At 36.1% G+C, this 13007-nt stretch overlaps 1 protein-coding gene across 1 annotated transcript in view; it reads right to left on the reverse strand.

Annotated features, from left to right (window-relative positions):
* LOC106868944 (myosin-2 essential light chain) overlaps nucleotides 1–13007 on the reverse strand; it is a 29652-nt gene that overhangs the window by 10135 nt on the left and 6510 nt on the right. The window contains exon 3 of the mRNA XM_014914418.3: nucleotides 5660–5800. Coding sequence (XP_014769904.1) covers nucleotides 5660–5800 — 141 coding nt within the window. The remainder of the gene's footprint in view (nucleotides 1–5659; nucleotides 5801–13007) is intronic.

The raw sequence follows: 13007 nt of genomic DNA on the forward strand, positions 1-13007 counted from the left end.
TTTATGATTGTACAGGTTTCTACAGAAGACTTGAAGCAAACAACACCATCTGTATGATTAGCATAACTAAAGCAGAACATCTAGACAAGGAAATAGAAACACACACATAGATGAGAGGTTTCTTTCAGTTTCCATCTGTCATTATTAATCTGGCGCTTGAAGCATAAATTAACATGACATCTTTTTTTTAATTTCAAATCACTTTAAAACCAAATGTCTATATCCTAGAACCAAGGGTGGTTTCAGGTTGGTTGGTATCACAAAGGGTTAATAGTAAACAACTATTTAATGATAGGTAGCTTTTGAATGCATGATAATTTAATGGTAGATCTTCAAGATAAATAATAATAATAATAATAATAATAATAATAATAATAATAATAAAAAAGCATTTATCACCATTAGGAAAAATAGGATGAAAGAAAACATCAACAGACAAAAAGAGAAATGTCATAATTTTTCTCTGCAATTATTACACCATGTACAAAATTGTAGAGATATTAATAAAAGCTCTCATTCACCATTTCTGACAAACTATCTTCCTACAAAAAGCATAAGACAAAAATAAATTCTCATTTAAATTATTTCACAGAATGGACTTATTGTTACAGACATTATATTAAAACAATGCAACTTGAATTTTAAAAAAACATTTGGTTGACTTTCATATGCAATTGTTCCTATAACCTAAATTTAGCACTGGGCAGAGCACTTTACAAGCCACACACTATGGGAATAATATGCAACAAAATAATTCTTTAAAAGCAACAAAAAGAAAAAGAAACACAAATTACTATATAGCCACTTGACTTTCTCAAACTCTCTTCCTAATTAGCCAAGCCGGAATGAGTATGGCAATGCCTGAGAGTTTCAACTAATGCTTGGTTTCTATGGTTTACTAACACTTGAACAAGTTAATACACTTAAACAAGTTAATACAGAATCTAACTATCATTTAACTTCCTTGTTCCACACTTGCATGGGTCGGATGGATTGACAGAATCCAACTATCATTTAACTTCCTTGTTCCACACTTGCATGTGTCGGATGGATTGACAGAATCCAACACGTCCAAGACCTGCATTGTACTCAACTGTCTATTCAGGCATGATTGCCACAGTTTGGTATTCTTCTAACACCAACCACTTTACAGTCTCTACTGGGTACTTTTCATACCACCAGCACAGGTGAGATCACTGTGAAGCTTGTAAGACTTCAAACCCCGAGAGCTTGTAAGACCTTAAACATTTTTTGCTAGATGAGGGGTTACAAGAGAAAGAGCTAGAGTAGGGCCCACATGGATGGTTTCAAACATTTTAGAAAAAAAGATGAAGAATGATGAGGGTAGAGCAGGGAAGAGAGAAAAATAGCGGTGATGAAGATTTGTGTGTGGACCCTCAACCTATCAGGTGAGTAGAAGTAAATGTAGCGGAGTGCAGAAGAACCAGGAGTGCATGAGTGAATGAGAGAGTGAGAGATGAGGATTGGGTGAGGTGGTGAATATAATGAATAACAGGAGTTGTACCACAGGGCACAGCTGAGCACATAATTTGTTCTGGGATATGTGGCCCATTGCCTCCACCCCCTCCATCTCCTGCTGCTTTACCCCACACACACACACTTTTTTCCCCCTTTCCTTTCTTATCTCTCTTCTTTCCTATTTCTTTGTATTTAAATGCTGTAAGTGGAGGCGCAATGGCTCAGTGGTTAGAGCAACGGACTCGCGGTCATAGGATCGCGGTTTCGATTCCCAGACCGGGCGTTGTGAGTGTTTATTGATCGAAAACACCTAAAGCTCCACGAGGCTCCGGCAGGGGATGGTGGCGAACCCTGCTGTACTCTTCCACCACAACTTTCTCTCACTCATACTTCCTATTTCTGTTGTACCTGTAATTCAAAGGGCCAGCCTTGTCACACCATGTCACGCTGAATGTCCCCGAGAACTACGTTAAGGGTACACGTGTCTGTGGAGTACTCAGCCACTTGCACATTAATTTCACAAGCAGGCTGTTCCGTTGATCAGATCAACTGGAACCCTCGACGTCGTAAGCGACGGAGTGCCAACAGCAACAAATGTTGTAATAGAGTTGAGTTCTGTATGCTTTAATTAACGCAACAATGACATACGCATTCATTCCTATGACATTCCAGTAGATTCAAATGTGAATATGCTAAGCTTGTTCAGGTTTGCATCAGCCAAAACATATCAAGAACATATACAAGACTATTTTTGATTTCAGCTGTTGACCATGCACATGACAATTTATTATTTTTATCAACAGCTATTCATAAAGTTTCAGTAAACATTTCTGAGCCTTTTTCTGTTTTGTTTTTGAGCTTACTTCCACAATAAAAGCAAACACAATACAAGCTACATGCAAAAAGTACATTGTAGCTGGCATAGCAAAACATGGAAAACATTCAATAAAAAAAAAATTACATAATATAAAAAAAAAACTAGCATGACCATGCAACATGTCCCTGTGCTATAATGGTTTAAAGTGTCCATGCAAACATATACAAGGCCAGTTATAGCTACATATACAAGACCTGGTTATAGTTATGTGTGTGTGTATATACATATATATACATATATATATATATATATATATATATATATATATATATATATACATATATATACATATATATATATACATATATATACATATATATATATATATATATATATATATATATATATATATATATATATATATATATGTATATATATATACTGGAGTAAGCACATAAAATGTGCAACAAGGTGGAAAAAAGAGTACTCAAATACCAGAGGTAGAGTAATATGCGTTATTTAAAAGCAGCAGAAATATAACAAAAGACTGTTACTCTGAGTTTCACGTTCCCGTTCATCGGCCAGTTTTGTTAGAAACTGTCCGATGAACGGGAACGTGAAACTCAGAGTAACAGTCTTTTGTTATATTTCTGCTGCTTTTAAATAAACTATATATATATATATATATATATATATATATATATATATATATATATGCACACACACACACACCCATCTGCTTTCTAGGAGAATCTGAAAAAGCTATCAGTAGTATCCTTAAATCAACAAATAAAATAAATGTCAAACCACTGCATGCTTCTTCAGGTTAATTAGTAATGGAAATTACAAAGTTACTTACTAGTTCCAAAATATATAAAGATAATCCACTGATAATGATTAATTATTATTAGCTATTACTACTAATGCAGCAGACTGACAGATACCCTATAAAAGATTGTGAAACACAGTCCTAAGATATGAAACACTAGAGCAGTTAGTAATTACGAAATAGTCTTTAACCACACCACCCAGGGACAACTTATGCTTTTAGGTGCAGGTCTGGCCGTGTGGTAAGAAGCTTGCTTTACAACCACTAGGTTCTGGGTTCAGTCCCACTGCAGGGTACCTTGGGCAAGTGTCTTCTACTATAGATTCAGGCTGACCAAGGCTTTGTGAGAGGGTCTGGTAGACGGAAACTGAAAAAACCCTGTCGTGTGTGTGTGTTTGTTTTTGTTCCTCGTCACTGCTTGGCAACCAGTGTTGGTGCATTTACCTCCCCGTAACTTCGTGGTTCAGCAAGAAATCAATAGAATAAGTACCAGGCTTAAAAAGTAAGTACTGGGGTCAATTAATTCAACTAAAAGATTCTTCACGGTGGCACCCCAGCATAGCTGCAGTCTAACGACTGAAACAAGTAAAAGATAAAAAGATAACTGCTAATTGTTGTTCTAAAAACAATGTAAGCCTACCAATCATATATATCAGTTACAAATTAAGCATAAAAATGTAATGATTATAATCTGTTTTTAACTTATACAATGATTATAAATATAGGCATGGCTGTATGGTTATAAAGTACACTTAGCAACCATGTAGTTATGGGATCAGTGCTGCTGTGTAGCACTAAAAGTATACATCTACTATAGCTTCAGGCTGATCAATGCCTTAGGAGTCAAATTGGTAGATGGAAACTGAGAGAAAGCCTGTTGTATTATCGTATTTTAACATCCACTTTTCCAATGCTGGCATGGGTTAGATGGAGTATATTGAAGCAGAGTTTCTATAGCTGGATACCTTTCCTGTCACCTAACCCTCAATTGTTTCCAAGTAAAGTAATATTTCACCGTGGCCAGACATGTTTTCACAGAATATTGGAAATGAATGAGTACAGTTGCATAAAGAAGTGCCAATCACTTAAAGTAGAAGAGGGAGACCCAGGAAGACATGGGATGAAGTTTTGAAGGCTGATCTGAACACACTGAACCTTACAAAGGAACTGTCAGGGGACCAAGATATGTGGTGCACTACTGTACTTGAGAAGACCTGCTCACCACAACAGAATTGAGATCCCAAAACCAAGGTGCCACGTAAACAGCGCTGGTGCTGGTGCCACTCAAAAAGTACCTGTGATGGGGCCACATAAAAAGCACCCAGTACACTCTGTGGAGTGGTTGCATTAGGAAAGGCATCCAGCCACAGAAACCAACCCAAAACAGACTATGGAACCTGGTGTAACCTAATGATGATGATGAATGACGCTATATGACAGCAACACTCATTTCCAACCATCACGCAAATGTCAAGACAAGGAGATAAAAACATAAACACACACATACATATATATATATAGATGTGTGTATGTATGTGTGTTAAACTGACATTCCATGCATCGCCGTTAAATACTACCTGAGAGAGAGAGAGAGAGGAAAAAAATCTCTGCTTGCAATCTCCAATAGGTAGATGTCTCAAAACTTCAGCTTTTGTCATGTGATGACCAGTAGAATGAAAAGAAAATCACCTTACTTAGAAAACAAGTAAGGGTTGGTGACAGGAAGAGCATTGGACTACAGAAAGAGTTCCTTGACAAGTTTCATCTAACTCATGCCAGCATAAAAAAAAACTGACACAAAACCAAACAAATGAACTACAATTAACAACCAAGTTCAGTGAATAGAAAGAAACCCAAACTATAAAAACTGATGACTATGATCAATAGCAATCTAAGACAAGTCTGTTGTAACCAATATGAAGGAATCTAACATAATTAAGTAAAATCTCTCCTGGTAATCTCACATACTCACAATAGCAGAGACTGGTCCTCCTCTTTAGGACCAGAAAATACTTCAATCCCTTTAACCTCCTACAACGGAATATTGCTTCCACACATACAAACAGACACACAAGACTGTATCCATAAAAGAATTCATCTAGCTGATTAGCAGGACATTGCTGGTCAACAGTCACCAACCTCAAGGTCACAGAAATGTTGGGTCTTCATTGCTTTTTCTAGTATTACTATAGTGGCCTCTGCTTGTTAGAGCATGTTATCTTTGCCGCCCCTCCTCAGACACCTCTCTCAACACTCATCTCTCTTTTTCTTATCAACCATATTGTTGTGTCCACCCATCCACAAGTACAACACTAATATCCCTCGAGAATTCACTCTTTGTCCACATTTTTCTTGCAGCATTCAGCATTTCAAGAGGAAACTTTGCCTAGGATAGCCTGTGAGAGCCTTGAGCAAAGATCCTTCCAACAAACTGACTCATTAGGAAAGAAAAAAAATTCTGAAATTTTCCATGAAAATTATCGATGAAGCTAATAAGTAACTTTAAGAAAAAGGTTAGCAAGGCTAATACTAACTTTCTCTACCTTCATAACCACATTTCTTCACTTCAGCTTGGGTTGGGTTCTCTCCCATAGCTCTCAGTACTTCTCCAAGTTGATATGCAGATACTTTTCCATCTCCCTTTTCATCAAACAAGTTGAAAATGTCAAGTAAATCTAAAATGACAAAATAATATAACCAAATGAATGAGCAGTATATATTGTGAAACTTGGAGATGAACCAATTTTGCCAATGAAAACACATGCACAATATATTTGGTTTTCACTTCAGCTTTATCATTATTATTATCATCAATTTAGTTTCTTTGTCAAAGCTCTTTTGGCACACGTCCTGTGACCTCTTCAGTGACTCTCTATCCTATGTGTCTTTGCTGAAGAGGTCACAGGATGTGTGATGAAAGAGCTTTGAAAAAGAAACTAAAATAATTATAATAAAGCTGAAGTGACTGGCAAAATACGATCATCCCCAAGTAAAACAAGAGCTGTTTCAACATACGATTTCACATCAAGAATCTTGCAAAACATTTACATAAATATAACAATACATTTTGACAACTAAGATAGTAAAAATTCAGTAATTTAGACTCATTTCAAAAGGAGTTCTTAAAAAAACGGTCTCTGCATTTATTCATTTAACAGGGAAGCAACTTTTTTTTGTTGTGTTTTTTTACGATTGAAGAATTTGATGCCAACAATGAGAGTAGGGTCATAAACAAAACAGGATTTTTTGTCTGCCACATATATGTGCATGTGGTTTCCAACCACATGGCTCTGGGTTCAGTCCCATGCATAGTACCTTACAGCCCTGGGCTGACCAAAGGCTTGTGAGTGGAAATTGGTCAAAGGAAGCTGAAAGAAGCCCATCAAATGTGTGTGTGTGTGTGTGTGTGTGTGTGTGTGTGTGTGTGTGTGTGTGTGTGTGTGTGTGTGTGTGTGTGTGTGTGTGTATGCATGTATGTATATCTATATGCATATATGTTTGTGTTTATCTCCCACTACCACTTGACAGTGTTGATGTGTTTACATCCCCACCTCCATAACTTAGCAGTGCAGCAAAGTGAACCAATGGAATAAGTAGAAGACTTTAAAAATAAGTACTGGGGAGGGGATCATTTAGCAAGCACAGTTTTTTTTCTTTCTTTTTCCTTTCCTTTCCTTTTCTTTTCTGTCAGCTCAGACTTTATTGTGGTTTGGATTGGTGCACACTGTGTATTTGCTGTTGAAATATCTGCCAAGACTGCTGAATCTGGGAGGTTTTGTATTTCCTTTTCCATACTCTGTATAACAGCCAACCCAACAATATAGAACAATTAAATATACATTTTTATAGAACTGACCATCAGTCTCTGTTGCTCGAGTTAAGCTCAATATTTCACAATTCTATGTACTAGTTATTGTCATGTTCAGCTCTGTAGTTCTGCTCCTACTTCCCTATCAAGGAATCTGTATTCTACACATAAATTAATCTCAATGATGATGTATCTTTAATACTTGTCACTGAAACTATCATTAATATTATTATTATTGGCAATGCAGTGAGCTGGCAGAATTGGTAACCAAATTCTGCTGAGGTCTACTTAACCTTTCAAGGTTGATAAAATAAGTACCAGTTGAGTACAAGGATTGGTGTAATCAACTTACCCCCTCCTCCCAAAACTACTAGCCTTATTATTATTATTGGTGGCAAGCTGGCAGAATCACGAGAGCATTGGACATGATACTTTGTGATATTTGTTCCAGCTGCTTAGGTTCTGAGTTCAAATCCCATCAAGGTTAAATTTGTCTTTCATTCTTTCAAGTTTAATAAAATAAAATATAATACCAGTCATGTACTGACACCAATGTAATCAACTAACCACTCCCCCTAAAATTGCTGGCCTTGTGCAAAATTAACATTTTGAAGCAAGTTTTTAATTCAGATCACTTTAAAACAGTTAAGTTTATACAAAATTGAGAACAGACTCAGGTGGTTTGAAATCAAAACAGTTAAAGTCTTGTGCTCTTGAAAAACAAGAATTCAAAACTTTAAACTTCCCACTTATCACAGTAATTGAACATTTGACTGGTTATTTTCAAAGCAGACCTTCACTGATTCCTCCAGATTCCAGACTTCAGAATTTATTCTACTGGTTACATTGCCTAAATGAAATAAGTTTCTATCCAATTAAAAGAAGCTTCTCTAATTACATCGTATTTTTGGTCAGTTTTAACCATTACTTCAACTGACTGGAATAGTTTCATTAACAAACACACCACTACAGACATCCATTCCTAAAAATAGTACTGCAGGAAGTGTCATGATTCAATCAAGTCTTACATTATATTTCTATCCTGTCTCAAAATAAAATAAATAAATAAATAAACCACTGCTTACACATGAGTAAACATTTCATTTATTATCATTATGCCTACATGGAAAGTAGCAATACATAACACTTCACTAGAAGGAAACCTCATCATAGGGTATTTATTTCACTGCTTAACCCTTTGATAACATTATTATTTTATTAGCAGAAGTAAGTATATGCTAAGGCACACCATGCCAGGATTTTATTTGTCGCACATAGTGTTTATGTGATTAATATTACAAGTACCATTAAGACAATAAGCTGGCAGAATAATTAGCAAGCAGGGTAAAATGTTAAGTGGCATTTTGTCTGTCTTTATGTTCTGAGTTCAAATTCCACCAAAGTTAATTCTACCTTTCCGAGTTGTCAAAATAAGTACCAGCTGAGTATTGGCGTTGACGTAATTGACATACCCCATCCCCCAAAATTGCCAGCATTGTGCCAAAATTTGAAACCATCACAAAACATTTATTAGCAATTAAAACAAATAGATGGCAGATATCAATGTACTTATACAATAATGAAATACAATATAAAGCACTACTCATCCATCAGTAAAGAATCCTTTATCATCATTATTTAACATCCATGTTCCATGCAGGAATGGGTTAGATGGTTTGACAGGATCTATCAGGTCAAAAGACTGCATCATGTTCCAATTTTTGCTTTGGCATGATTTCTACGGCTGAATACCCCTCATAGTGCCAACAACTTTACAGTGCGTACTGGGAGCTTTTTTTTTATGCTACCTGCACTAGTGAAGTCACCATACAATTATAAAGACTAAGGTCCCTTTTGACTGAGAGGGGTTACTCTAGAGAGGAAAGTGGCTTTATAGTAAGGGATGAGGGGTTAAACAGGCATGGATAACCTTTTTATGAGAAGCAGGCCACTCTAGACATAGCTCATTATCAGCTAAGCCACACTACTAAAAAAAGTTGATGGTAATTTTTTGTTAGGCATACCATTCAGAAAGGCTTATCAACTGTAGCTTGCTCATTACTGTGTTAAAGTACAAGGGACTGTTAATCCAATTTAATTAACAGCAAAATAATGTTTAATGAAAAAAAATAAAACCATTGAATATTTTCATTCTGAATCTGAGATATATCTTATAATAAAGCTATGACAACAAAGCTAAGAACTTTAAATGTGTAACTCTTGACTTAGCTAATTCCATAGCATTGGTTAACTCCTACACACTTGGCTGGAACAAAATCAGCACCACCGTATCTTTTTCCTAGTATTTTTATAGTATAATTATGATTGTTTTTCTAAACAAAGTCATTTGTACTTTAATATAGTCATTAGAATGTGAGGGCGTGACTAATGGTCATGTTGCAAACAATATTCAATACAATAAAAGTAGACAAACAAAGACATGGATATAAGCAGTGGAAATACATTTTGGACAGAGCTGTTCGCATGAGAATTTCTTATTCTCTGATAAATGGCTCTAGCTGAAACAGTTATTTCTTCAGCTCACAGCAATCTAACATAACCTCATTTATTGTACCTTCTACCACATTATGTATGTGTAAAATGTAAACACTAACACAGACCCTATGCTATAGGCTGATGTACACAAACCAATACAGACCTGAAAGGTATGTACTATATATAAGAGGTGTATACATAATGACATCCTATATAGACACAAATGCAAAAGATTCTACACAGACAACACAAACATGAAAAACCCTACTGAAACACCTGCATACTCTTTGTAGACATGTACACAACACTTTTATGAAGACAAATACAACTTAACACAGCAACATAAATCTTAAATAGATTCATATGCAACAAACACTACACAGGTAATACGCAACAAACACTACAAGGCGGTACTGAAAAGTTCCTGGCTTTGGGTAAAAGAAAATACAGAAAGATCAGTTAGTGATGATTTTAATCAACATATTCCCCTCTCAGATTCACACACTTATTACAGTGGTCCTTCAGTTTTTCTAAGCCCTGTAAAAGAACCCAGAATGTTGGTCCTCCAGCCAGGCTGTTCGCGATACCCTTGAAGATAGGAACTTTTCAGCACACCCTCATACATATACACCAAACCTCACACACATAACAACTCTACACCAAACCCTACACACATAATGAATTTTATGTAGACATGGACACAACCAACTCCAAACACACTCTCACAGACTTAATACAGAGATACAAGTTCTACACAGACAGAAAGAACCGACACTACTTAGATGCAACAGGCCCAATATAAACGTGTACACAGCAGACTATATAGATATATACACAGACACATTCATAATATATTCTAAGTTGATATGTATGCAGTAGATTCTAATCACACCTACACAACAATTCCTCTACAGACACATATAAAAGAAACTCACAGCTATGGTCACCCACCAGTGTGAAAATAACAGCGGACCTTGAAGCAATCCAGAGAAGATTCACAAAGAAGATCGTCTCTTTGCAACTGCTCAGCTACTGGGAAAGGCTGAAACAGCTAAGACTCTACTCCCTGGAAAAAGGCAGGAGAAGTATGCAGTAATATACATCTGGAAGATCCTAGAAGGAATTGTGCCAAATTTTGGCATTGAAAGCTACACCAATGCCAGAACAGGACGACACTGCATAGTGCCAAAGATCCCAGCAACGTCATCGCGCTTCAGGACCAGTTCCTGCAACAGCCTAGGTTTCAGGAGCCAACACCTTTTTAATATTCTCCCAAAGAGCCTGAGGAACCTGCACAAAGTAGATGTAGGCGTTTTTAAATCAAAGCTGGACCTCTTCCTGTTGAGAGTCCCAGATGAACCCACCTCACAGCAAGAGGTGCAAATGAGGGTAACTACATCAAACTCCATTCTTCACCAAGTACCACATATTGGAGGAGGATCTCAGAAATAACAGTGTAGCAAAATGGCAGTGCATCAGCATGGCCGCAGCTCTGAGCTGTAACTACAGCAAAAAAATAAAAAATATATATACATACATATATATACATACATACATTATATATATATATATATATATATATATATATATATATATATATATAAGTCAGTAAATAGTGGGGTTGTGTTAACCGCATGTGGAGAAATAATAGGAAAATGAAAAATAATAATAAGGCAGAATGCTAAACTGGAAGCATATTTTAATAAAGATTTCTCTAACCGGCTTTCATTGCGAAGCAAATTTTCAAGAAGAGGGAGAATGAAAATGTTTTTTACAAAGAAGTACAAAATGAAGAAAATAATATATAAAAAAATAAATATACCAATACATTATATTGTCTTTGAGCTTTTGAAGTTCAATGGTAATTCATGTACATAATGGTTGGAAAAATAAGGATGCATGAGAATTGAGAGTTGTGTTAGGTTTAAAACAGGGGGTTAAAAGTCTGTGTCAAGCAGGAAGTGTGGTGTCAAAACAGGAAGTGTGTGTAAGAGGAGACAAATGTTTTTAGTTGGAGTTATGAACTCTTTTTTTCAACAGGAAGTTTATGTCTGTTCCTAGAGAAATAAGGTCACTGAGGGGTATGTGTGTTAAGAAATGGTTGGAATTTCTCTATGAAAAGATTCTCCTTGATTCTTTCTTGTGTGGAGATTCTGTCTTTACATTGATAGAAAGGGAATATAAGGAATTTAGGGTTTTTGTTTCTGCCGCAAGAGTCTATATGGCCACTGGGTGGAATTTGGCGGTATTGAGGGAGATTTATTTGTACTTTATGGACTGCTACTCTTCTACGCAACGGGAAGCTCGTCTGTCCAATATAGAAGTTTTGGCAACCTGCACATGTGAGGACATAAATGAGTTTACCAGAGGAACAAGAGAAATCGGTTTTGATTTTAAACTTTATATATATATATATATATATACATACACACATATATATATATATATAGGTATGGTTTCTACAGGTGAATGCCCTTCCTAATGCCTACTACTTGGTTACTGCTGTCCTGCTACCAGCAGCAGCAGTGATCTGCAGGCTATCTGCCACCAGCACTTCACCATTGCTGGCCAGCACATAGGTTACCAGATCCAGTGCAAGTGTGTGTGTGTGTTATGCATAATTCATTGCAGGTGTTGCTGTATTGCAACAAGTTAGTGTCCCAACTGAAAGGATGAAGAACAAGGTTGATCTTAGCAGAATTTGAAATGGCTTCAAATTCTAACACAAAGCCAGCAGTGTTAGAGAGCAGGGGCAAATTAACTACATCAACCCCAGCACTTGACTGGTACTTATTTTATTGAACCTGAAATTTGAAGGTCGAAGTCAGCCTCAGCAGGATTTGAAACCAGAATGTAAAGAGTCACAAGAAACACTGTATGGTATTTTTTGTTTGAAGTTCTTACAATTTTGCAACCTCACCACAATAACAACAGCAACAATATCAACAATGACAATGTCACTATTAACATGCAGAAACACTGGAACGTAAATGTCAACGTAGCCAAAAATATAAGTTGACATAATGGTATAATATACATAGAAGTAGGACAGTGTTATCTATTTTATGTCAGAAGTCAGTCGCAACTTGTAGATGGAAGAATCTGAATAATAAAAAGTAAATATTTCAACAGAGAATGTAAACATATTTAATTGATGATGAACTTTTAACCGGACTGCCTGCTCGAGAAATAATAGGAACTATTAAGTAATGCCTGAGTCATATAAAAAGAGGTAAAGCACAAATTATGCCAACATGTGTATATCTATATATGTATGTGTATATATATATATATATATATGTATATACACACACACCATTATCTCAAGGTGTGTGTATGTGTCACTCATTAAGTTTCTAGTTCTTGGTTTCTTACTTTATGATGGTTTTGTAGATATTATACCATAGATTTATATATCTTCATTAGATTCTAATTCTCATACAACTTATACTTGTTTAGGAATGTGTGTGTGTGTGTGTGTGTGTGTGTGTGTGTGTGTGTGTGTGTGTGTGTGTGTGTGTGTGTGTGTGTATATATATACACACACACACACACACACATATATACATACACACACA

The sequence above is a fragment of the Octopus bimaculoides genome, chromosome 9 (genome assembly GCF_046866305.1).
Source record: "Octopus bimaculoides isolate indiv1 chromosome 9, ASM4686630v1, whole genome shotgun sequence".
In the NCBI taxonomy this organism is placed as follows: domain Eukaryota; kingdom Metazoa; phylum Mollusca; class Cephalopoda; order Octopoda; family Octopodidae; genus Octopus; species Octopus bimaculoides.